The 27,928-nt window shown below is 44.9% G+C and overlaps 1 protein-coding gene across 1 annotated transcript in view; it reads left to right on the plus strand.

Annotated features, from left to right (window-relative positions):
- Positions 1-27,928, plus strand: part of LOC126203497 (cytochrome P450 4C1-like) — a 160,500-nt gene that overhangs the window by 26,407 nt on the left and 106,165 nt on the right. Inside the window, exon 2 of the mRNA XM_049937826.1 lies at positions 19,008-19,202. Within this exon, the coding sequence (XP_049793783.1) occupies positions 19,008-19,202 (195 nt within the window). The remainder of the gene's footprint in view (positions 1-19,007; positions 19,203-27,928) is intronic.

Consider the following 27,928-nt stretch of genomic DNA (forward strand, 5'->3'; position numbering starts at 1 on the left):
TGAGGTCTCCCAAGTGCAGTTGAGACATTAGCTGTTTGGCTGCTGTCTGCTTTTCGAGTGCTGTGGTCGCGTACTTATTTGTGTTATTATTGTGCCGTTCAGAAGGCTAGAAGTTTTATGAGCGGGCTACACGAAAACGAGAATGTGGTATAACCAAAGCTAGTTTTTAGTTAAGTTACGAACTAGCTTGGGATATAATTCAAAAGTAATGTAATATACGAAAGCGAGTCAAATGAAAACCTTAAATTTGTAATAACCAATCGAAATTTCGCGCCGTTATCCTGTAAGTTGGTAAGCGTGCTACAAACAGCGAGCAGAGTCGTCTGTAGTTGGCAGCATAGTGCAGATGCACACATACCGTCGCAGTATCAGTATAAAGGTTGCCTCCCCACTTGCGACTTGCACCAGGGAAGAACGGCGTTCTGTTATTCGGTTTTTGCGTAGTGAAGGTGTGAAACCTATTGAAATTCATCGACGAATGAAGGTTAGGTACGGTGATGCGTGTTTGTCATAGCAGCAAGTCTACGAATGGAGCAGGAAGTTCACAAATGGTGTGACTTCAGTGGAAGATGCTCCTCGTCCAGGTCAGGCACAACGATTTGTGAGTCCACAGAACATTGCAGCAGTGAAGGAAAACTGCCGAGTGACAAAGAATGACATTGCAGCATGTTTACATATTAGTCATGGGTCAGCACACCACATTGGGCATGTTGTGCTCCAGTTTCACAAAGTGTCTGCAAGATGGGTGCCGTGGCAGCTGACTCCTGAAATGAGAGAACGACGTGTTGATGCTCGTGAAGAACTTCTTCGGCGCTTTGAACGAGGAGGTGATGGCTTCCTTGCAAGAATCGTTACTGGGGACGAAACCTGGGTTCACTTCCACCAACCGGAAACGAAGAGAGCGAGCAAGGAATGGCGCCATTCTTCAACACCGAAACCAAAAAAGTTTCGAACAGAACCATCAGCAGGGAAGGTAATGCTGACTCTCTTTTGGGACGAAAAAGGCGTCATTTTGGAGCATTACATGCCTAGTGGGACCACTGTCACCAGTGCATCATACACAGATCTCCTAATAAATCATCTGAGGCCTGCAATCAAATCACAGCGACGTGGATTGCTGTCAGCAGGTGTCCTTTTGGAACGTGACAATGCAAGGCCCCACACTGCCCGTACAACAGTTGCAACAATCACAGACATGCATTTTGAGTGTCTTCCTCATCCACCATACTCACCAGACCTTGCCCCAAGTGATTTCCGTATGTTTGGACCACTCAAAGACGCAATGGGAAGAAAGAAGTTCCGTTCTGATGAAGAGGTACACCACGCGGTGCATGAGTTGTTGCGCGGACTACCAAAAGAATTTTTTTCTAAACGAATTTATGCACTTTGTAAGCGCTGGAGGACTTGCATTGAGCGTGGGGGAGATTGTGTTGAAAAGTGATACAGCTTTGTACCACTTCTGCACAATAAATAATATTTAAAACATATTTAAGGTTTTCATGTGACTCACCCTCGTCCTTTTTATGAAGGAGATACTAGCGCACCGTCATTTGCATAGATGCAGAGTTAGTTGCGTTCTCCGGCTGGAATCTACACTAGCTGGTCAGCAGTGTCAGGACACCACTATGTGATGCGGAACCGACGACCAATGTTCACGGGAGGCGGACACGCCAGAAAGAGTGAAAGCAGAGAAGCAGTAAGAGCAGAGAGGTTCGGTCGGAAGACGAACGTGGATTTGCACAAAGTAGTGACAAATCCATCACTGAAGCTGTCCACGTCCAGTGTCGGTGACGTGACTGTGGAGTGGAGATGCGAAGCAACGACCACAACCAACAGAGACCGGGCGGACCTCATCCACTGACGGACAGCGGCTGTCGACCATCGCACAGGATCGTTGCAAAAACCCGCACGAAATCAGAGGCGGGAACCACTCGAGGGTTCCAAAGAGCTGCCAGCTGAGTGGGTAGCACAACCACTCTGCGTGGGAGAGTCAAAAAGGATGTGCTGCAGTGGTCGAGCGGCTGCCCGTAAGCCACGCGCTTCCGTAGTCATTGCTGAGCGGCGTCTGAGGCTGACTGTCGCCCCTCCACAGACACTCACACCTCACTGGAAGAGTCCTCAGCAGACCACAAGCCGCCCTAAAGACGGAGGCTGGACACGCCTCACTTTAATCTCCACTAATAGGAGCTGACCAGACACTTTCGATCAGGTAGTTCACAAGGAAAACGTTGGAGAGTGGTGGACAGGTGAGGGGAGAAATGCGGCTCGGCACACGCCTGGTGGCTGTCAGATTACGTCAACGTGCTGATAATGGTTCTAATGGCTCTGAGCACTATGGGACTCAACTGCTGTGGTCATTAGTCCCCTAGAACTTAGAACTACTTAAACCTAACTAACCTAAGGACATCACAAACATCCATGCCCGAGGCAGGATTCGAACCTGCGACCGTAGCAGTCGCACGGTTCCGGACTGCGCGCCTAGAACCGCGAGACCACCGCGGCCGGCAACGTGCTCATATGTGACGCATCACGGGAGGCGATCACATGAGCTGAGGCTGACTTTCACACGACTCAAACGATATACAGGGTGATCCATCGATCGTGACCGGGCCAAATATCTCACGAAATAAGAGTCAAACGAAAAAACTACAAAGAACGGAACTTGTCTAGCTTGAAGGGGGAAACCAGATGGCGCTATGATTGGCCCGCTAGGTGGCGCTAGAAATAGGTCAAACGGATATCAACTACTTTTTTAAAAATAGGAACCCCCATTTTTATTACATATTCGTGTAGTACGTAAAGAAATATGAATGTCTTAGTTGGACCACTTTTTTCGCTTTGTGATAGATGGTGCTGTAATAGTCACAAACATGTGGCTCACAATTTTAGACGAACAGTTGGTAACAGGTAGGTTTATTAAATTAAAATACAGAACGTAGGTACGTTTGAACATTTTATTTCGGTTGTTCCAATGTGATACATGTACCTTTGTCAACTTATGATTTCTGAGAACGCATGCTGTTACAGCGTGATTACCTGTAAATGCAACATCAATGCAACAAATGCTCAAAATGATGTCCGTCAACCTCAAAGCATTTGGCAATACGTGTAACGACATTCCTCTCAACAGCGAGTAGTTCGCCTTCCGTAATGTTCGCACATGCATTGACAATGCGCTGACGCATGTTGTCAGGCGTTGTCGGCGGATCACGGTAGCAAATATCCTTCAACTTTCCCCACAGAAACAAATCCGGGGACGTCAGATCCGGTGAATGTGCGGGCCATGGTATGGTGCTTCGACGACCAATCCACCTGTCATGAAATATGCTATTCAATACCGCTTCAACCGCACGCGAGCTATGTGCCGGACGTCCATCATGTTGGAAGTACATCGCCATTCTGTCATGCAGTGAAACATCTTGTAGTAACATCGGTAGAACATTACGTACGAAATCAGCATACATTGCACCATTTAGACTGACATCGATAAAATGGGGGCCAATTATCCTTCCTCCCATAATGCCGCACCATACATTAACCCGCCAAGGTCGCTGATGTTCCACTTGTCCCAGCCATCGTGAATTTTCTGTTGCCCAATAGTGCATATTAAACCGGTTTACGTTACCGCTGTTGGTGAATCACGCTTCGTCGCTAAATAGAACGCGTCCAAAAAATCTGTCATCGTCCCGTAATTTCACTTGTGCCCAGTAGCAGAGCTGTACACGACGTTCAAAGTCGTCACCATGCAATTCCCGGTGCATAGAAATATGGTACGGGTGCAATCGATGTTGATGTAGCATTCTCAACACTGACTTTTTTGAGATTCCCGATTCTCGCGCAATTTGTCTGCTACTGACGTGCGGATTAGCCGCGACAGCAGCTAAAACACCTACTTGGGCATCATCGTTTGTTGCAGGTCGTGGTTGACGTTTCACATGTGGCTGAACACTTCCTGTTTCCTTAAATAACGTAACTATCCGGCGAACGGTCCGGACACTTGGATGATGTCGTCCAGGATACCGAGCAGCATATACAGCACACGCCCCTTGGGCATTTTGATCACAATAGCCATACATCAACACGATATCGACCTTTTCTGCAGTTGGTAAACGGTCCATTTTAACACGTGGAATGTATCACGAAGCAAATACCGTCCGCACTGGCGGAATGTTACGTGATACCACGTACTTATACGTTTGTGACTATTACAGTGCCATCTATCACAAAGCGAAAAAAGTGGTCCAACTAAAACATTCATATTTGTTTACGTGCTAGACGAATATGTAATAAAAAATGGGGGTTCCTATTTTAAAAAAACGCAGTTGATATCCGTTTGGCCTATGGCAGCGCCATCTAGCGGGCCAACCATAGCGCCATCTGGTTTCCTCCTTCAAGCTAGAGAAGTTTCGATCTTTGTAGTTTTTTCGTTTGACGCTTATTTCGTGAGATATTTGGCCCGGTCACTATCAATGGACCACCCTGTATATTGCTGTAAAAGAACGAACTTGTGCTCTTCCACGTACTTCGTTCTCAGTAGTTGGAAATTAACACCTTGATGAGCAGCGTTTGTACCTCTCTGGCGGCAAACATCAATTATTTTTTTCTGCCCACTATTTCTCGTTTAACACCTCGATTACAAGTCTTGTGAAACACTAGCAGTAGGAGGCGGGGAAAAAAATTGTGCTTGGATTCCGTAGAGAACGGCTCGTGTTTATCGGTCGGCCTTGGTGGCTGTCTCTCGCTTCTGACGCCGCGCCGATGCATGTTCCCTTCTAGCGCGGCGACTGTGCAACGCTGCTGCTAGCAGGCACAGCTTTCCATCCCGTTGTGAGTGAAATACGCCGCTGTCCTGCGTCGTCAAGTACTTTGTCATTAGTTACACGATCCATTCGGGAGATTCAGGGATGAGGTACTGATTCTTCTCAGACAGTCTACACTAGTACCGATAACACACAGCGCTTCACGACTCTGAAACGTGACTGAACTTCTAGGACAGTATAACGCACCTTCTCCATCAGATATACATTCAGAAAATTTTACTATTTGCATCAGTGCTAGTTTTGAAAAGAAACACATCAGCCTCGTTCCACATTTTCCTTAGTTGCACTTAGTATGCCGTACAGTAGGCCTACAGTTTTCGGTAGCAACTCATTACTTGGAAAAGAAGCATTGGTTCAAAAATGGTTCAAATGGCTCTGAGCACTATGGGACTTAATTTCTGAGGTCATCAGTCCCCTAGAACTTAGAACTACTTAAACCTAACTAACCTAAGGACATCACACACATCCATGCCCGAGGCTGGATTCGAACCTGCGACTGTAGCAGCCCCCCGGTTCCCGACTGCAGCGCCTAGGACCGCACGGCCAACGCGGCCGGCAAGCATTGGTTGCACAAACGCGTACAGACATACTAATACCTTGTTACATAGACAGTTATTTGCACGTTCCGTCGATCATAATACAGTATGGCGATCTCTCGCTATGATATGGAACGAGTCAAATTTGCAATTATAATACATCTTCTTGGAGGGAAATATGCAAACATGCTAACCGATCTAAAGCACACACACACACACACACACACACACACACACACACACACACACACACACACACCTCCCGCCCCCTCCCCTTCCCATGCCCCCAACCTACACATACGCGCTATAATATGAGTACAGATTTAGAATGTCTTGTATGGAGTAGAAAGAGCAGTCATACATTTGATTTTAGTTCGTCTTCGAACGCAGTTTCATTTTTTGCTAGATTTTTCACATCCTCGGTAAGTGGTCAGAGGTTTTCCTGGCAAAATACCTCATTACTTTGCGTGCGACAGTAACGCTGAGAGATGGAGAGTGCAAATCATTTCTGCTTCTGGTATCATATTTATCGATGCTGCTGTTATTTCCAAACTGTGGTTGACTGTTGACACCAGACCTCATAACGGAGTAAATGTACTGTGAAGCTATTGTCGATACTCGCAAATGCTTCAGAAGTTGTCTACAAGACATTCTAGTGTGGACATCATCCACCATCCTTATTATACAAGCTTCTCTGCGGCAAACACATTCTAAAAAAAATGGTTCAAATGGCTCTGAGCACTATGGGACTCAACTGCTGAGGTCATAAGTCCCCTAGAAATTAGAACTACTTAAACCTAACTAACCTAAAGACAACACACACATCCATGCCCGAGGCGGGATTCGAACCTGCGACCGTAGCGGTCGCGCGGTTACAGACTGTAGCGCCAGAACCTCTCGGCCACCAGCGGCCGGCAAAACACATTCTACCTCAGTGTTAAACTACCTCAGAATATGAAACGATACGACATTAGTGAATGAAAAATAGCAAAAGTAAACATTTAATCAATTTCTTCTTCAAAATCTCATACTCTCCGTAACACAATATTTCCACGGCTTACACGTCTATGGAGATCTGCAACGTTGGACTTCCAGTTCAGCTTCTTATCAAACTAAACACCCAAGAATTTAGAATATTGTGTTTTGTTTACTCATGTACCATCGTACGTTATTTCTAATAGTATGGTAAGGCCTTGTGAAGTACCGAACTGCATCTATTGTGTTTTAAGTTCAGTGACAGTCTCATTTGCAGAGTACCAGTTATTAATTTACGTTTTCGGTTTGTGTGTGTGAAATCTTATGGCACTTAACTGCTAAGGTCATCAGTACCTAAGCTTACACACTACTTAACCTAAATTATCCTAAAGACAAACACACACACCCATGCCCGAGGGAGGACTCGAACCTCCGCCGGGACCAGCCGCACAGTCCATGACTGCAGCGCCTAAGACCGCTCGGCTAATCCCGCGCGGCGTCTTCGGTTTGATTTATCACCTAACAGTGCTACACACATCCAACAATAACGAACCGAAACAAGTGAAATGTTCATAGAGTTCAGATCCCATACCGGGAAGTGCCTAATGTGTGTCGTCTACGAATGACCTATGGTAGGTAGGATGACCTGTTTCGAACCTGCGCTCTCAGATCTCGAAACGACATTCGGGCATATTATTATTTCTCGCGACACTAATATAAATTTTCTAAAAAACAGTCCTTCGAGTGTGAAATTTAAGCGGATGCTTTCTTCTTCAGATGTAACCTACTTCAGCTTGCGCCTACCCACCATACGATCAGTAATCACACTCTCATACACAGGGTGTTACAAAAAGGTACGGCCAAACTTTCAGGGAACATTCCTCAAACACAAATAAAGAAAAGATGTTATCTGGACATGTGTCTGGAAACGCTTAATTTCCATGTTTGAGCTCATTTTAGTTTCGTCATTCCAACGTGATCAGATTGAAATTTTCACAATCAACATGTGTGGGCTGACATTAATCCGCACGCAATTGTGCAATCACGTCATCAACACAGATTTTCTGTGAACGTTTGGGCAGGCATTGTAGGTGATGTCTTGATTGGGACCCATGTTCTTCCACCTACGCTCAATGGAGCACGTTATCATGATTTCATACGGGATACTCTACCTGTGCTGCTAGAATATGTGCCTTTACAAGTACGACACAACGTGTGGTTTATGCACGATCGAGCTCCTGCACATTTCAGTCGAAGTGTTCGTACGCTTCTCAACAACAGATTCGGTGACCGATGGATTGGTAGAGGCGGACCAATTCCGTGGCCTCCACGCTCTCCTGAACTCAACCCTCTTGACTTTCATTTATGGGGGCATTTGAAAGCTCTTGTCTACGCAACCCCGGTACCAAATGTAGAGACTCTTCGTGCTCGTATTGTGGACGGCTGTGATACAATACGCAATTCTCCAGGGCTGCATCAGCGCATCAGGGATTCCGTGCGACGGAGGGTGGATGCATGTATCCTCGCTAACGGAGGACATTTTGAACATTTCCTGTAACAAAGTGTTTGAAGTCACGCTGGTACGTTCTGTTGCTGTGTGTTTCCATTCCATGATTAATGTGATTTGAAGAGAAGCAATAAAATGAGCTCTAACATGGAAAGTAAGCATTTCCGGACACATGTCCACATAACAAATTTTCTTTCTTTGTGTGTGAGGAATGTTTCCTGAAAGTTTGGCCGTACCGTTTTGTAACACCCTGTATATATTTGTAACAAAATCCCCAGAGTAATTCGTAGCTCTCAAGTATCTCCACATGCCATGACTGGACACTTCATAATTTTCATGATTTAGTCACTAGAATGTCCCAGAAAGAAACCACAACTGACTACATACCGATATTTCACATGCATTACTTTATCTTAATTTGCAACTGACACGCAAGATCTAGTTTGCGGGACGTCATTTATTCCATTCTCAGATTTACACGAAAAACTTCATCGATTTACTAACTAAGATTCTCAACTCTATGACAAATATTCTTTCCTGAAGACCGGAAAAGTAGGAAGGAGACCTGTACCTTGGTTAACTCATGAACTAAAACAGCTCATGAATCTCAGAGGCGCTGCACATCGGGCATACAAACTACGCGCTACGCCTGAAAATCATACAGCTTACAAGCGGAAGCAGAACAGAGTCACTCAAGCTCTGAGCAGGCGTGCCCATCTATTAACTGACAACACAAAATAGACCCATTGTCCTATGGAAAAACATGTGTGGTCTTGGTATAGGCAAAGTAAAAGCTGCAGCTGATCCAGTTGTCTCAGCCGAAGAACTGAACCGGCGCTCCACATTACCTACAACCACAACTGAAGTATTAGAGGCTCACCGATAACTTCTTGAGGGCGAACCACAGTAGCCACGAAAAATTCTATCTAAAGCATGTTATTTGCAGTACCGTCAAAAAATCCATCATGCCTATTAGATCAGCATCTAATGGACACGATGACGTGAGATTCCAACTGGCCACTATAACACATATCTTCAACCACTGATTAACCACAATTTTTTCCCGGACGCCTGGAAACAGGGACCAGTGAAGCCGCTACCTGAAAATAGCGTCACCACAGCACCCTCTGAATACCGACCAACTTGCATTCTTCCTGCACTGTCCAAGGCCTTAGAATATATAGGCCACACCACCTAACCACCTTCTTAACTACAAAAAACCAACACGACGAATACTAATCAGGTTTCCCTAAACATCGCAGCACAACGCATCCGCCTCACTAAAGGTAAAAGATGACCTAAGGCTTGCCACTGATTGACAGGAGATGACGATCATGTGTTTTCGACACTCTAATTTGTAAACTAAGCAGCCTAAAATCTCGACACGTGCGCTACAGTGGTTTCGCTCGTGCTTGACGTCTCGCCAGCAAAGTGCCGTGTCCGACGCCTTACAGTCACAACGGAGGCGCCACGTATCACGCGCTCCCCAGGGCTCGGTGTTAGGTCCTGCACTCTTCCCATTGTATGGCAATGATGTGTCCTAAATTGTCCCACTGTAAATACCACGTGTATGCCGATGACGAACACTTGAATCTAAGCACAAAACCAATAAACTTGAAGGCAGCTATCGAGAATCTGAGCACCGAAGTGTGTGCACCAACAAAATCCACACAGAATATAGGTTTAGATTAGATTAGATTTACTTTCATTCCAATTGATCCGTAGTGAGGAGGTCCTCCAGGATGTGGAACATGTCAGAAAAACAACAATACATGACAAATATTTACAATTAAAACAAATAAGCTAATGTACCATTCCACAGGTCCCAAGTGGAATGATCGTCATTTTTTAATGAACACTAAGAGTAATTTTACAAATACTAATGCACTGAATTTAAAATAAAAAAGTTTTTTATTTATTTATAAGGTAATACAACTACTGTAATACTTATTTACAATGAACACATTACTGCACTGAAATGGTGCAGAAGTTAGATTATACTAACACACACACACACACACACACACAAATTTTCAATGAACACATTACTGCACTGAAATTGTGCAGAAGTTATGTTGTACTTATATACAAATCAGTTGGTTTTACTAAGAAATTCATCAATGGAGTAGAAGGAGTTGGCCACCAATAAATCCTTTAGGCTTCTCTTAAACTGAATTTCATTGGTTGTTAAGATTTTTATGGCTGCTGGCAAGTTATTGAAAATGTGTGTTCCTGAATAATGCACACCTTTTTGTACAAGACTAAGTGACTTTAAATCCTTGTGAAGATTATTCTTATTTCTAGTATTGGTTCCATGAATTGAGCTGTTGGTTTGAAAAAGTGATATATTTTTAATGACAAATTTCATTAAGGAATAAATATATTGGGAAGCAGTAGTTAGTATCCCTAGTTCCCTAAACAGGCTTCTGCAGGATGTTCTTGAGTTCACACCACATATAACTCTCACTGCACGTTTTTGTGCCCGGAAAACTTTAGCTTGGCTTGATGAATTACCCCAAAAAATAATCCCATATGACATTATGGAATGAAAGTAAGCATAGTATGCCAGCTTTTTCATTTTTATATCCCCTATGTCTGACAAAATTCGCATTGCAAACAGAGATTTGTTAAGACGCTTCAGCAGTTCTGTGGTGTGCTCCTCCCAGTTGAATTTATTATCAAGCTGTAATCCCAAGAATTTAACACTGTCCACTTCTTCTATCTTCTTGTCATCGTATGTTAGACATATACTCTTGGGACACCCCTTACAAGTTCTGAACTGCATGTAGTGTGTTTTTTCAAAGTTTAGTGACAAAGAATTGGCTAGGAACCAGTGATTAATGTCCACAAATATTTTATTGGCTGATCTTTCTAAGACTACATTTGACTTGCTATTTATTGCAATGTTTGTATCATCGGCAAACAAAACAAACTTGGCATCTGGTAATGTTACTGATGAAAGGTCATTGATATACACAAGAAAAAGTAAGGGCCCCAAAATGGAACCTTGTGGGACCCCACATGTAATTAGTTCCCAGTTGGATGAGGCCTGATAGCTTGATACATGTCTCTTTCCTAATAACACCCTTTGTTTCCTGCCAGAGATATAAGATTTGAACCATTTTGCAGCATTTCCTGTTATACTATAATATTCTAGTTTACTTAAAAGGATATTGTGATTTACACAGTCAAATGCCTTTGACAGATCACAAAATATACCAGTTGCCTGCAATTTTTTGTCTAATGAATTAAGCACATTTTCACTGTAAGTGTAGATAGCCTTCTCAATATCAGAACCTTTTAGAAATCCAAACTGTGACTTTGACAGTATGTTATTTGAGATAAGATGGTTATAAAGACGACTGTACATTACTTTTTCGAAAATTTTTGAGAATGCTGGCAACAGTGAAATTGGACGGTAATTTGATGCTATTTCTTTATCTCCCTTCTTAAACAGTGGCTTAACTTCAGCATATTTCAGCCATTCAGGAAATATTCCACTAATAAACGACTGGTTACACAGATAGCTTAATATGTTACTTAGCTCAGAATCACATTCTTTAATTAACTTTGTTGATATTTCATCATACCCACTAGATGTTTTTGATTTTAAAGATTTTATGATGGACATTATTTCTGTTGGGGTAGTGAGGGTCAAATTCATATTAAGGAAGTTACTTGAAATGTCTGGTCTAAGGTAATCCATAGCAGCATCTACCGAACCTGACAACCCCATCTTGTCAGTAACAGTTATAAAATGTTTGTTAAAAAGTTCTGCAACACTATACACATCTGTCACCAATGTATCATTTACTCTTAATGCTATTTGTTCCTCTTCATGCCTGGTTCTACCGGTCTCCTCCTTCACTATATCCCATATTGTCTTTATTTTGTTATCTGATATGACTATCTTTTCCTTGTAATATATTTGCTTTGACATCCGTATTACAGTCTTTAATATTTTGCAGTATTTCTTATAATGTGCTATAGCATCAACATTGGAAATGTTTCGGAGTGACAGATACAGTTTTCTTTTTGTTTTACAAGATACCCCTATTCCTCGAGTAATCCATGGCTTCTTTGTAGACTTTGCTCTAACCTTGGTAAGTTTTGGGGGAAAGCAGTGTTCGAATAAGGTAAGCACTTTATTAGCAAAAATGTTATATTTTTCATTCATGCCATGAACGCTGTAAACATCAGTCCAGTGAATGTCTCTGAGGAGTGTCCTAAAATAATCAATTTTTGGCTTACTGATTACCCTTTTGAGCTCAGATTTAACAGATTTTATATCCTGTTCAGTATTAACATTTAACAGAAGGAACTGCATGTCATGGTCTGAGAGGCCATTGAGTATTGGTTTTGTAATATAATTTTGTTCATTGGACTTTTCTATAAAGATATTATCAATGGCTGTTTGTGAGCAAGTGGCTATCCTAGTGGGGAACTTTACTGTGGGAATTAAGTTGAATGATAATGTTACTAACTCAAACAAGTTCTTAATGGGAGAGTCTTTAAGGAAATCTACATTGAAATCACCAGCAACCACTATTTCTTTGTTTTTGGTTGTTAAATGGGCCAGTACAGCTTCAAGGTGGTTGACAAACAGATTAAAGTTACCTGCAGGTGCTCGATATACACTTAATATTATGAAGGATTTTTTGTGAAATTCTAATTCTGTTGCACATGCTTCCATATGCTGTTCTAGGCAAAATTTATGAATGTCTATGTTCTTAAATTTATGACAGTTCCTGATGAATGTGGCAACTCCTCCTTTCTCCATTTCTGATCTACAAAAGTGAGATGCTAACCTAAACCCTGTAACACTTAAAAGTTCTATACCAGTGGTCACATGATGTTCAGAGAGGCAGATTATGTCAGCTGGGTTTGAAGACTCTAATTCATCTATGCAGATAGTTAATTCATTAATTTTATTTCTCAGTCCTCGAATATTTTGATGCAATAAAGATAGCTGACATTTCTCATTGACTGAGTTAAGATTGGGTGGAGTTAAAATATCTGCTGACAATTGAAAATTCTTAACCAATGGCTGTTTATGCTGATGTAATAAGCTGGAATTATGTTTTTTTATTTCTTTCTCAAACTGAAGATTTGTCTCAGTTCTAACCTCTCTTAAAATTTGCTTTCTTTCTGTCCTCCCTACCCTAAAAAAGGGTCTTTTCTGAATCCTATAACCACTGGTATTTTACCACTCATGATTGTGCCTCCCCCCTTTAACTTTCCTGCTATTTCCCCAGCCAATTTACCCTTCCCCCTCCTGTTGAGGTGAAGGCCATGCCTAGTATAATCCCACCTACTGAGAGAATCAACAGGAACCACACCAATGTGTGACCCCGCACCCGATATGAGCAGCCGTTCCAGCTCCAAAATTAACTCTCTTGACAGAAGAGTTCAAATGAGGTCGGTCATGGCGCCCAAGAACAGATACAAACTCAACACTAGTATGCTTCGATGCTGACGCAATCTTCGCCAGGTCACACTCTATACTGTACCCAGGATCTCTGTCAATACTGTTACCTGCCCCACCCACTATAACCACGGTGTCTTCCTTAGTGAAATCTTTGCAAAGTGATCCTAAATCCTCTGTCACCTGCTCCAGACCAGCACTAGGTTTAAAAAAATTGGTGACCTGGTATTCTGATCCTAGTTCATCCTGCAAAAGTTGGCCAACACCTCTTCCATGGGAACCACCTAACAACAACACTTTCTTTCTCTTTACTGATTTCCCTACATTCTTACTTTTCAATTTGCTGCTGAAAGTTTGTTGTGCCCTGTCTACACCTGCAACTGCTTGAGGCTCACCAGCTTCTAACTGAAGCAACAGGTCAAATCTATTTTCCACATTCACCATAAAGCTGTCAGACAAAGTTCTAGGCCTGTTCCTCCTGTTGCCTGTTGCCACTTCCCACCTCTCTTTACCCTTCTCCCTCCTTAACCTGTCAAGATCTCCCCTGGCCTTGTCTAACTCAGCCTGAAGGGCGGCAATTTTCCCCTCCTGTTCTAGTATCTTCCTATCTCTACTACAAATCCTACAAAACCACTGATGAGTCTCATTTACTTCCCCTATTCCCACGCCACTACAGTCACCCACATGGAAAAAACTACAGCACCCATCACACCAAAGCCCCGACCTAACAATTCTACGGCAAGTCAAGCACTTTTCACTCATGATAAACGTAATAGTTTATTAAGAATAAGTCAGTTAAATTACAGATAAACACGAAAATATGGTTACACAAATTTGGCCTATACGCAACTGTTTACGCAACTGTGTGTAAACAAAAACAAAAGTGCAAAGTTTCTGAAACAACAACTTAAACTTTACGCTACTTTCCGGAAATGCTAGTTAAATAATGAAGAGGTACGCTAAGTTAAATTGCTGGAGAGAGCAAGGAACAACTAAACGAAATTCTATAGATTTGCTTCAGCAGAACGTAAACAGAAAATACGACTGTACGGTCTTTTCGTGTTTTCTGCTATATTACGTAAAGAAAAATGAAACCTTTAATGGTAGACTTAAACGGCACACTAATACACTTATTTACCACGTATTCAGTACTAATCTATATGTTTTATAATCTAAAATGACTTATCTTTACGAGAACACCAAAACTCGCGCTAGTCGCCTGGCTGCAGGGGTGCCATAGGGTTAAAGCTCAATCCATCCAAAACCCAAGCGGTAGTGCTTGGTCATTCTAGGCTCATTATCCCGAAATATCGCGACTCTCTACCATCTCTATTCCTAAATGGGACAAATATCAAGTTTTCTCTCCGAGCAAAGAGTCTAAGAGTAATAGCAGGTGAAAATCTAAATTGGATTGGACAATGGTTCAAATCGGTTCAAATGGCTCTGAGCACTATGCGACTTAACTTCTGAGGTCATCAGTCGCCTAGAACTTAGAACTAATTAAACCTAACTAACCTAACGACATCACACACGTCCATGTCCGAGGCAGTATCCGGACCTGCGACCGTAGCGGTCACGCGGTTCCAGACTGAAGCGACTAGAACCGCACGGCCACACCGGCCGGTTAACTGAACAATGCAAAGAGTCTGGGAGTAATAGTAGGTGGAAGTCTAAATTGGACTGAGCACATAACTGCAATGTGCGAGGTGTTTCTCCGCAAATCTCATGGCACCTGGAACTGGCTACGAATGTCAGAGTTCGAGATCTCTGTGACGGTCGGCTCTTTGATCATACTTCACCGTCACATGCGCAGCTGTCGTGGCTGCGTGTAGACGAGTGCAGAGATTTCCATACACCCTCCGTCTCCTCTACCGTCTCATCAACGTACACCGTCCCTTGTATCTCTCCTCTACCTTAACGCTCTTGTATGAGAAGCACGGCAGAAAGATCCGTTCCCGTCAGAGAAAAATCGTTTCTGTCTCACTTCATCGCTCAGACACTTTCTCGAAGTCGTTTTCAATAGCAGGACTATGAAATAAACCCCCCCCCCCCAAAAAAAAATCATTATATCAGAGCTCTGAATAAAAAAAAAAATAAAAAAAAGGCTCTGAGCACTATGGGACTTAACTCCTGAGGTCATCAGTCCCCTAGAACTTAGAACTACTTAAACCTAACTAACCTAAGGACATCACAAACATCAATGCCCGAGGCAGGGTTCGAACCTGCGACCGTAGCAGTCGCGCGGTTCCGGACTGAAGCGCCTAGAACCGCTCGGCCACCCCGGCCGGCTCTGTATAACATCTTCAGCTTGAAAAGCTGGCCAATGATATATCCATTGGAGCAACAACAGTGTCTACCCGTAGCACTCGTTACCACATTACATCCTAATTTCCAACAAGATCTTTCTCATTTTCCAGTGCTCCTAGCTGTTGGAGTCTACTTAAATTTCATTTCGTCAGAGCTCACTTCATCAGAAAATATTTATTTTGTATCCCCATAAATTCTTTCTATATCTGCCACTATCATAATTATTGTTATAGTATTATTATTATTTTATCATCATCATCATCATCATTATTTCTTCCAGTCTATCGTTGCGGCTAATGCAGCAACCAGTGTAAGACACGAATTAAAATTACAGTTTTGGTCGCGGAGGTTTTTATTTTCAAATTTCAATGTCGCGTTTCGCCTGTGGTAGGCATCTTCAGATTACAGAAACTTCTCTCGGCGCACGCCGTCCATAAACTGATCACACGATGCGAATACATCGGCAAAATGCGACTGGGATACGAAATAGTTGAAAGTACCCAGTGCCTGTCAGGTGGGTACTTCACTCGCTGCCTAGCGTAAAGGGCGCCGCACAGGTAGGGAGCAGGTGCACAGATCCAGACCAGAGCTTCGTGGTACGCGAGCGAAACCTGTAGGAGCGGCCCCGCTGACAAAACACGGAGTGCGCAGAAGTAGTGCAAGTAGTCCAGCGACATCTGCCTTATTCTACTGCTGTACCGGCACTCGAGGCCCGGTTACCGCACGGAGATGAGGCAGCACAGTGATTTCGTTTTTTGTGCAACATTGACGCACCAACAGCGACGAATGTGTGCGTGCATTATCGTGATGCGAGAGCCACGAATTGTCTCGCGACATTTCGGGCCGTTTCCTTGTTTTCTCGCAGGCGTCACAACACGTCCCGATAGTACCATCGATTAACAGTTTGTCCCTGTAGCACGAGTTCATGATGAACAACTAATCCTTCAAAGTCAAAGACAACTATCATCATGGCTTTGACACGTGACCTGACATGACGATAATTTTTTAGTCTTGGAGAACCTCTCCCGACTCATTGTGAAGACTGAACCTCGGTCGAACACCACCGCAGGCGTCCTGCATCGTTCGGTGTGTCTCTGTAAAGGCTCTGTTCAGTCTCACGCAAAATTTAATTCAGACGCGTTGCTCCTGTAAGTGTGCCGCCTCGAAATTCGCAAACTGTGCGACACAACGTTATGCTCGGTACAGCACTGAACAGTAACTAGCAGACGTGCAACAACGAAACTTGCGGTAGTTTTTCGTTGGACACAGGCATGTGCAGGGATGCCAACCGTATGTTGTTTCAGCATAGCATTTGTGTGAAATTACGAATGTTGCGGAATTTTCTGAACAAACCTCGTATAAGTTTTGGAGAGGGGCCGAGAATCCATATATATTGAAATAATGTATGTGTGTATGTGTACGTATGCTCGACATCTCGTCCTAAATCACTGGACAGGTTTCAAGCAAGCTTGGGACAGTTATACCTTACTGTCAGGCAACAGTCGCTGTGAACCACCTGCGTATCACTGAGGTGGGGCTGGGAGTGAAACAGAAGCGCAGCCCAAAACGTGTGAATTACCAGACTTATTTAATTCAGTATTTCAGAATGAGAGCACTTAGCGACTTGCAGCAACCTTTACACATAATTTCAAACCCTTACAAATTTTTTTCCTAGAGGACAACCCCGAGGAAATGTTGGAAGAAGTTCGATTTGGACTTGCTAAGATTGCGACATTCGTTGTGCAAACATCTTACGAAGCACGTGTCGCCACTTTGATGCTCATTATTAAGGGCAGACGCTGTCTGTGCAGCCTCAGTAGGCCAGGGTTGAAAATGAACCCGTAATGTTCGAAACTGGTCCCCAAACGTAAGTAATGCAACTGTTGACTGATTCGTTAATAAACGCTTTACGAAAGGAAAATAAAGTTTATGACTTTTTTCCGCTATTTTTGCACTGTTCGTGCAGTAGAAGCGGCATGACGCTCTAATTTAAGACTTCTTTACTACTGACTGTATTCGCTTCACATTCTGCGGACAGTGTGCACATATAGCTCTGAATGTTGTTGTTGTTGTTGTTGTGGTCTTCAGTCCTGAGACTGGTTTGACGCAGCTCTCCATGCTACTCTATCCTGTGCAAGCTTCTTCATCTCCCAGTACCTACTGCAGCCTACATCCTTCTGAATCTGCTTAGTGTATTCATATCTTGGTCTCCCTCTACGAGTTTTACCCTCCACGCTGCCCTCCAGTACTAAGTTGGTGATCCCTTGATGCCTCAGAACGTGCCCTATCAGCCGATCCCTTCTTCTAGTCAAGTTGTGCCACAAACTTCTCTTCTCCCCACTTCTATTCAATACCTCATCATTAGTTACGTGATCTACCCATCTAATCTTCAACATTCTTCTGCAGCACCACATTTCGAAAGCTTCTATTCTCATATTGTCCAAACTATTTATCACCCACGTTTCACTTCATTACATGGCTACACTCCATACAAATACTTGCAGAAACGATTTCCTGACTTATAGGCGCGCAGTCCGGAACCGTGCCACTGCTACGGTCGCAGGTTCGAATCCTGCCTCGGGCATGGATGTGTGTGATGTCCTTAGGTTATTTAGGTTTCAGTAGTTCTAAGTTCTAGGGGACTGATGACCACAGCAGTTGAGTCCCATAGTGCTCAAAGCCATTTGAACCATTTTTTGACTTCCTGACACTTAATCTATACTCGATGTTAACAAATTTCTCTGCTTCAGAAACGCTTTCCTTGCCATTGCCATTCACATTTTATATCCTCTCTACTTCGACCATCATCAGTTATTTTACTCCCCAAATAGCAAAACCTTCTACTTTAAGTGTCTCGTTTCCTAAGCTAATTCCCTCAGCGTCACCCGACTTAATTCGACTACATTCCATTATCCTCGTTTTGCTCTGAATACAACTCCAAAATTGCGTCATTGTACGACACGTACTTCAGAAGATATGATGGGATAAAGAGTGAGAGCGTGAAAAAGTGCTGCATCGTGCATTACATTTAAATTTTTTACTTCGTCGTTACTAACTATATTCGCAACACATTTTGCTACGAAAATAAATCATTGTATGACGCGTATTTCAGTCGGTATGACGTCACACACATGAAGCACAAGGCCAGGCGATGCGAGGTACGGGCGTGGACGCACAGCCGTAAACAAACACCAGGGCGACGACAGGTTTCCCTGGTAGCTGTCTATGCAAGGATGTTCGAGTGGACGTAAGCTGCAGTAGTTAGGCAAAGAGGAACAGAACTCCACAGGACAGGACCTCGTGCAGAGTCTCGTGTAACGAGAGTGCAGTCCGGAGAGCGCAGTAAGGACGACACGGATGCTGGCCGGCGACTTCAGCTTGCTGCTGCGGTGTGGTCTGTACTGGCGAGGTGAGCGGCTGGCTCTGGCCTGTTGCAGGGTGTGGGTGGGTGCGCGGCTGTACGTGCTGCTGAGCGACCCGGAGCACGCGGCGGCCGTGCTGGGAGGCGGCGGGGGCGGCGGGGGCGGCTTCCACGAGAGGGCCGGCCTCCGCCAGTGGGACGCCCTGCGGCCCTTCACAGGGCGCGGACTCGCCACCGCGGCAGCGGGGGAGGGCTGGAGCCGCAGGCGCAGGTAAGTGGCTGCCTGCACGCGCTGGTGGCCAAGTGCTGCCCGGCGTCTAGTACAGAAACTCCCTCAACTAGATTAATAAAAAACACACAAAAGTTAAAGGCGGTTGTTTTAATGCCTCGGCTGTTCTACGTACTCTCCCCTCACTCGAGTACAATGCTCAAAGTGTTCAAACGGCAGTCTGGAACTGCCGGGGAATTCCTTCTGCGGGATGTCGTTCACCTCGTGCGTCACACTGGCTCGAATGACGGTTACGTCGTCGACGCGTCAACCTTCCGTGTGAATTTCTTCACATTGTCGTTTTGTGGCAGGTGTGGTGTAATGGCCTTGCTGGGAACAAAAGTTGTCAGCTGAAAATAATTCCGAGTTGAAGTTTTCACAAAATATTAATTTTGAACAATGTAGCTAAAATAAATGTCATTACATTAATACAGTCAGCTGCTCACGGGCGTTGATATATATCAACGGGGACAGGAGAAAATGTGTGCCCCGACCGGGACTCGAACCCGGGATCTCCTGCTTACATGGCAGACGCTCTATCCATCTTTCTTTTCTTTTTTTTCCTTTTTTCTTTTTTTAAAAATTTTTTTAATAGTCGGTAGTTATGAATATTATATTATTTGTGATAATAAAAATTTGTAGACTGCCAAATAACGTTGTAAATTTAACAAAAGTTCATCTGATTACACGTATTTTTCCCATTACATCAATTTTAATATAAATAGTAAAGAAAATGACTGTGTTAGAAATAAAAACAAAAACTAACGAATGGGACTCGATCCAGCGATTTCGGGGCTTGAACACTAACCACTTTTTTTCTACCGACTTCTTTTAAATTTTTTACCAATCTTTTTTTAACTTTATTTCTTTTTTCTTTTTGAAAACCCCGTAATAAAATGGAACTACAAAAAAAAAAGAGCCACCGCCACTTTTCATCCTATAACAAAAAAATCTGGTCCACTTCAGGCGTTGGCTATATACCAGGGGAGCGTACCTCCACGATCAGAATCTTGTTACGGTGCTGCTGCACGCGCTGCTGCACGCTGACTGAAGCCGGCTTTGACTGTAATTACTTATATAACCCACATGCACTCGACTGGCGCGAATCCCGTACGCGCACGGTAGGATCTCTAGACCAAGCGCGGACGTTGTTCGTTATGATGGTAATCAAGTCAAGAATGTTACTGGTTTGGAAGCATTTAATGCAAGAGATGTTATAGCCTTCCGTACGTTTCATGTTGGGGAAGTGTATAATAGGGACTTGGGTGTTTCCTACTTCATATCTAACCAGGCTTTTTTACTCAGAACAAGGAATCATCGTAAAATTAATGAACAGGAGAGTGTTTGTTTGTGGATTAAAGGTGCAGGAAGATGTGCTAAAGTGCAAGTTACTGGTGATGTAATACATTATTATAGAAATTAAAATAAATCTTTTGTTATCGTATATTATGTTTTCTATTAATTTAACCTTTCCTAATTTAAAAAAAAAACTACATTGATCTTGTCAAAAGCCGAGAAGCGATTCATCTTAGTGTTGTAGCCCTCTGGGGCACTCTGGGATGCTCTCAGTGTGAGTCACCACTGTGTTCGGCGTTGCGTAAGCACTGGCGCTTTGCCAAAGCTGAATCCCGTCCGCGCTTGGTCTATACCAGGGGAAATACGGGAAATCAAGGTTAGGACTACCCTTACAAACAAAACAAAATCTTCCTTTTTCTGAATTTTATTTTTATTTTTATTGTTTTTATTTTTATTTTTTTATTTTTTGTTTAGTTTTGTTGTGTAATTGATCAGAGGCCTTCTGCGCCCCGCTGGTAATATGTTGAGTCACGTCTTCTCGAAAGTGATGTGTTCCGTTCAATTGTTCAGAAATGTTCGTTGGTTCAAACAGGAAACCTTCTTCTCTCTTGGCTTAACACTTTCCAGCTGCGAGGCGGGTCGTCGAAAGCACTCCCAAGGAAGTTCGAGAAAAATTGTCTGTATTTTGGGTGACGGACAACGACATAATGACGGTCATTGAAGTATGTCCAAAAATCGAGTACAGAGTCTACAGTTTGTCCAAATAGGTAGTGAATGGCATGACCGCGAATCCAATTCACAGCATTGGTCTTTGTCCGAGGAAAATAGTCACGTTCCGAAAATAATAATGAAAAGGGAGTAATCCGATCCGGAATGTCCCGCGTTAGAAAAGCCACAATACGACGAATCAAGTGCCAAACCTCCGCCACCGGTCCGCAAACAAACCGATGTTCATCATTGTCTGGCACTCCACACGTGGAACATAGAGGTGATTGGGCGAGGTGGATACGATGAAGGCGAAATTGGATGATTTGCTTACCATTGACAGTGAGGTACCAGACAGATTGGACATTCGTGTCAAGGTAACAGGCGAAAACCGCGCGCCATACATGACGCCTGTCAACCTGGGGGAACTTTTGTTCAGTCGGTTTAGGTGGACGACCTAATTGGAGGACATCGTATACTGCCTTTGTCTTGAGTAAAAGCTGTCTTGGTATGGTGAGGCGTAGATAACTGAGTTCAAAAAAGAAGTATCGTATATAATGGAACTGGGCCGGAACATCCGATATCATCACTGGGGCTGACAGACCGGCGAGTATGCCGACAGGAGGAGACCAGTGAGGCTCGTTGGGCAACGTGTCCATACCGTCATCTGGGAGCTGACAAATAGGGCGCGAGCTCTGTCCGGCACGTGAAACAGACATATCCCACCTTGTTCACGGGGAAGAGTAAGGGTGGCATAGTTAACTCTGAACAACAGCCCAGAGCTGACGAAAGATGCCATCGCTGCTAACATGCGACGAGCCACAGTAAGCGGGAAAGGTAGAACTTGTGCTACCTGGGGAACTCTGGATGCGATATACAGGGCGTTTCAAAAAGAAAGAGCAGATTTCAAACATTTATTTCTCAAAAACTACAAATGATAGAAACACAATTCAAACGTTTCTTGTCAGAGAAAGGTTCAAAGTTTTTCAATGGTCCGCGCAGAAGTTCCATGCAAATCCGCAGTGGCGCTGGCGTTTGTTTGTAGGAAAATGGCGACGACACCACAGGAACGATCATTTTGTGTGCTGCAATTTGCAAAGTTAGAGTCCATTGTTGGTGTGCAACGTGCATTCCGCCGTCAATTCAACAAACAGCCGCCTCGTCATAAGCAAATTTATGAGTGGCATCACAGATTCGTAGAAGATGGTTGCATCTGCAAGCGAAAAAGCACGGGTCGTCCACGCACATCGGATGAAAATGTCGAGCGTGTCCGTGCAGCTTACGAAAGGAGCCCTAGAAAATCCACGGCACGGGCAAGTCACGAACTAAACATGTCTAAAACAACGGTATGGCGCGTTCTGAGTAACCGTCTGCACATGAAGCCGTACAAACTGCAGTTATTGCAAGCATTGCGTCCTGACGACCACAACAAAAGGTTCGAATTTTCAACTGCAATTCTACAGGACATGGAAGAGGACAATTTTGCCGAACGATTAATTTTTTCAGATGAATCAACGTTTCACATTTCTGGTAAAGTTAATCGGCATAACGTACGAATTTGGGCGAGTGAAACTCCGAGGGACGTTATTCAACATGAAAGAGACTCACCAAAGGTTAACGTCTTTTGTGCAATTTCGGTAAACAAAGTTTATGGACCTTTCTTTTTCATGGAGAAAACTATCACAGGAACCATTTACCTGGACATGTTAGAAAACTGGCTATTTCCTCAACTTCAGGAAGATTCAAATCACTTCATCTTCATGCAAGATGGCGCCCCACCACACTTCTCTGAACCTGTACGACGGTACCTAAATAACACCATTCCAGGACGGTGGATTGGAAGAGCAGGAGCACAAGATCAATGTCATCGTCTGTGGCCTCCCAGGTCACCAGACCTTACACCCTGCGATTTTTATTTGTGGGGGTACATAAAGGACTGTGTTTATGTCCCACCTATGCCCGCTACTCTTCAAGAGGTACGACATCGAATTGTTGCGGCCGTGAATTCGGTAACTAAAGACCAGTTGCGTCGTGTGTGGCAAGAAATGAGATACCGGTTTGATATTTGTCGTGTAACAAATGGTGCTCATATTGAGGTACAGTTTTGATATTTGTTGTGTAACATTTGGTACTCATATTGAGTGAAGGACCGTTGGAATTGTGTTTCTATCATTTGTAGTTTTTGAGAAATAAATGTTTGAAATCTGCTCTTTCTTTTTGAAACGCCCTGTATATATTGACATATCGAGCTCGTTGGATAATATATAGGGATCGAAGGCGATGGTCCATAAGACCTGCTCTGATCATTAAAAGGAGGCGTCGGAAGTTGATGGTGGCTGAACGCCGGAGATCAGATGAAAAATCTATTCCCAAACAGCGAATGGTATCAACGGTGGTGAGAGGTGTGACGCACTCCACGGGAAGTCCCGTGCCAATGAACATAACTTGTGACTTACGTACGTTTAAAGAGCTACCCGACGCCTCACCATAAGTCGCTACCCACGTCAAAACAGCTCGAACCTCGTCGGCATTACGTAAACAGATGACTACATCGTCAGCATAGACCGTGCAACAAAATCGGTGGCGATCTATGGACAACCCTACCAAACGTTGTCTTAGTCCACACAGCAAGGATTCCCAGGAAAAGGCGTACAAAATCGCTGATGGAGGGCAATCTTGACGTACGGATCGACCTATTTTTAACGGAGGAGTGAATCTGCCATTGTACATAATCCTGGAAGAGGCACCCCGCAGAAGGCGCATCACTACCGTGATAACGGCGGCTGGGAAACCGATATGGTGGAGAACGGCCGTAAGGAACGAATGGTCAACCCTATCAAAAGCTTGACTAAAGTCCAAAGACGCAAGTGCCCCAGAGAGGCGTTGTGCCTGGGTAACGGCGATCATATCCCTGTAGCGGCATAAAGCCGTGCGGATATTATTATCCCCTCCCAAAGATGCTTGGTCTGGCGACACAACATATCAGGCAACGTTGTTAAACGTGCCGCCAGAAGGCGAGTGAAGATTTTCATATCACTGTCAAGGAGAAGGAGGGGCCGATAATCACTGATATTGTTGCCAACATGCGGTTTATGTACGGGAATAATAATTCCTTCCATGAAAGCGTTCGGCACAGGTACTGCCGGAGACATCAGTTCCCGACAGATGGAGGTGAAGGTGGACTCTAACAAATCACGGAAGGTGCGATAAAATTCGAGGGGAAGACCGTCGGGTCCTGGGGAGCGATTGATGGTTCCTGCCCGGATCGCATCGCGGACTTCATCATCAGTCACCTCTGACATCAAGTCAATCGCCGCATCTCCTGGGATACCACCGAAGTTGAGCTGTGAGACTTCCTCGATCAACTCTGGGGAATGTGGAATTGCGGCGTAGAGCTGCTGGTAGTGGGCGTGAAGCACATTACCTATTGCAGATTGGGTTACGTAGCGACGCCCTTCTTGGTCTGTTAGGACGTGAATCAATTTTCGGCGTCGATGTTGGCGTTCTTGGATGATATGGTACATCGACGGATGTTCATGAGGCATGCGATCAGCAGTACGAGATCGTACTATCGCTCCTTCCAAATGCCTTCGCTTGAGATTGGAGAGTTGGGCCTTAGCATGGTTCATCCTTGTATGGCGGTCAGGGGAGGCTGGCATCGTGGAGCATTCTCGTAGGATCCTGTAGTAAAAGTCCATAGTGCTCTTCCTCCAGGCGACAACATCTTTGCCATACCGGATCAAAAGTTTTACGAAGAGCGCGTTTTGCACACTGGATCCACCAGGATAAGGTAGACGGATACGTGGAACGGCGTCTATTACATGTGATCCAAGTGTCTTCTATTAGAAGTCGACAGTCAGGTGAATTAAGAAGTGCCGTGTTCAGTTTCCATAAACCACGTACGTGCCATACTGCCTGTCTTGTGAGAAGAATGTCACAGAAGTAAGCCTCATGATCTGAGAAAGCAACAGGCCAGATTTCAACCTGTCGAGTGTGTTGAGTTAGGGATCGCGAGATGTAGATGCGATCCAGTCTGCTAGAGGAGTGTGCAGTGTAGTACGTAAAGCCCAAAAGATCACCGTGAACATGTCTCCACGTGTCGACAAATTGTAGCCGCGTGACGACTGTTCCCAGAGCTGCGCATGGCGAGTGACGCGGCAATTGATCCTGAGGTCGCTGGGTGCAGTTGAAGTCTCCACCCATGACCCAGTCATCGTGTGGTCCCATAAAAAGGGGTGTAACTTCATTCGCGAAGAAGGCATTGCGTTGACGACGGTAGCTGGAGCCCGAGGGCGCATAAATGTTGACGATGCGTACACCATAGAGAGTAAGGGCCAGGCCTCTGCCGTTGGGGAGGTATAGGACATCTTCGGCAGAAAGACCTTCTCGTAAGATGATGGCAACACCACTACCGGTGTCCGAAGCGGGAGAAAGATGCGCCGTGAAGCCATGTGGGGGTGAAAAATCGGCGACATGCACTTCCTGAAAAAGCGCAATATCTATGTCCGCATCATAAATCATATCACGGAGCAGCGCTAGTTTGTGGGGCGCACGAATGGTCGCGAGGTTAATCGTTGCGACACGATAATGCTGGTGTTGGAGTCCCACAGGCACAGGTGGGGCTCCTTCTTCAGGAGCGAGAGGTCGTCGATCTTGCCGGTCTGCTGAAGAGGTTGCTATTGTGGAGAGTTTGCGGGAGCGGGCGCAACCGATGGGGGCGCCCCATCATCAGCACCGTCCACCCCAGTCCCTTCGATCTCCACGTCGTCTGCCCAGGAGACTGATACTGCGGTAGGGCACCGGCTGTGCACATCATCCACGTGGAAAGGAGACGTAGTTTTCGGCTCAGTGGATAGGCTCTCTTCAACGTCGACCTGTGGGGGCGACGGCGCCCGTAAGGAGCGGTGTTCGTTGCCAGTGGTCGCCTGTGGCGGGTCGTTCGCATCATACTTTTGGTCATCAAAGAGCGGTTTGTCGTCCATCTTCTGGTCTGCATCCCTGGTATCCATCCGTAGAATGGATTCGTCAGGGGGTGTACGGCTACGTTTCTTTCTCTTTCGTGTCGACCCTTGTTTTCGAACAGGTCGTTCAGAGTCTGACTGCGGGTGGCTTTCGTCTGACTCCGGACCAGTCTGAAGGAAAGCAGAAGTAGGTACCACTCCCGGATCAACGTCCATCTCAGTAGCATTTTCAGTCACAGTGCTGCGATGGTGCGGCAGGTCAGGATCTGGCGTCTGTGGCACCTCAGAAGGAATCTCAGTAGCGGTTGCATCTACCTGATCAGACGACGTCAACTGAGCCGGAGGACCCTGTGTAGAGGTGCTACCTTCCTTGGCAACCTTGGCATATGTGACAGGGATCTGAGTGATCACCGCTGGGGACGCTTCCTCGCCGACCGGCGTCTGGATCAGGCGGCGTCGCATGCAGGCGGATCTGACGTGGCCTTCTTGTCCACAACCCGCACATGTTCGGGGTTGGCCGTCGTACATGACAATGGCTCGCACCCCGCCAATTGTCAGGTATGATGGTATATGTTTTTTCAGTTCAATTCTGACCTGACGCACACCTTAAGGACGTGGTAGGTCTTGAAGGTTTGCCATTTTTCCTCTACGTAACCGATGACGTTACCGTATGGTTGTAACGCAGAGACAACTTCGTCCTTCGGCACTTCAAAAGGTAGTTCAAACACCCTAATCGTGCGTTGACGGTACTCTGCGAGTTCAAGTGTTACAGCTCCGACGTGACCATCAGAGTATTTGAACTTAAGTCCATTGGCATGGCGGCGAATAACATCTTCAGACACATCGGTGTTTGTCATTTTAATATAAACGACACTACTCGTGATCGAAAAATGGATTCCGAGAACGTGGTTAAACGAACTTCTTCACGTATGAACGTTTCAACTTCATGTGCACGAGGTCGCGCATGTTCAGCTGGGAAGGAAACTTTAAGGGTCGTACGGCGGTAAGCACTCGACATGTTCACGTTGGACGGACACGAGCCTTAAAGCTGCGACGCGGAAGTAAACAACGCCGGCGCGCGGGGCCGTCCGCACGCTGCCACGGCTGAGAGCCGACTGTTCCATCTGAGCCACCAGGGGCACAGAGGATAGTGCGACTGCAGGGACTATCTCGCGCACGCCTCCCGCGAGACTGATATTCTCACCTTGTATGTCCACACACTACATTCGTAGTGTCCCACCCCAACACACTCATTACTCGTGGAAGACGTCCTTACAAAGTCCCGTAAGAGTTCGGGGAATATGTGTGCATCAGCACAGAAGAAGAAGGTCATGGCCGGTATTGCCAGAACTATATACTATTATGGATATGGTGTCTGTTCTTTCCGACGTGTTCGAAAGAACAGACACCATATCCATATCAGTAAAATAAATGTTTTAAAATTTGGCGAGTGAAACTCAGCTCGCTGAAAATAATAAACGTTGATCAGAACTTGTCTTCATTTCGTTGCTTCGCTGTAATTGACGTTTGCTGTAAGTTTCTTAACTGAAAACGGGCCAGAGAACACCGTGGTTCTCAAAAGACGTGAAAAGTAAATTATTATTTCAGGCCGGCCGCGGTGGCCGTGCGGTTCTAGGCACCTCAGTCCGGAACCGCGTGACTGCTACGATCGCAGGTTCGAATCCTGCCTCGGGCATGGATGTGTGTGATGTCCTTAGGTTGGTTACGTTTAACTAGTTCTAAGTTCTAGGGGACTGATGACCTCAG

This window comes from Schistocerca nitens, chromosome 9 (genome assembly GCF_023898315.1).
Source record: "Schistocerca nitens isolate TAMUIC-IGC-003100 chromosome 9, iqSchNite1.1, whole genome shotgun sequence".
NCBI classification, from domain to species: Eukaryota; Metazoa; Arthropoda; class Insecta; order Orthoptera; family Acrididae; genus Schistocerca; species Schistocerca nitens.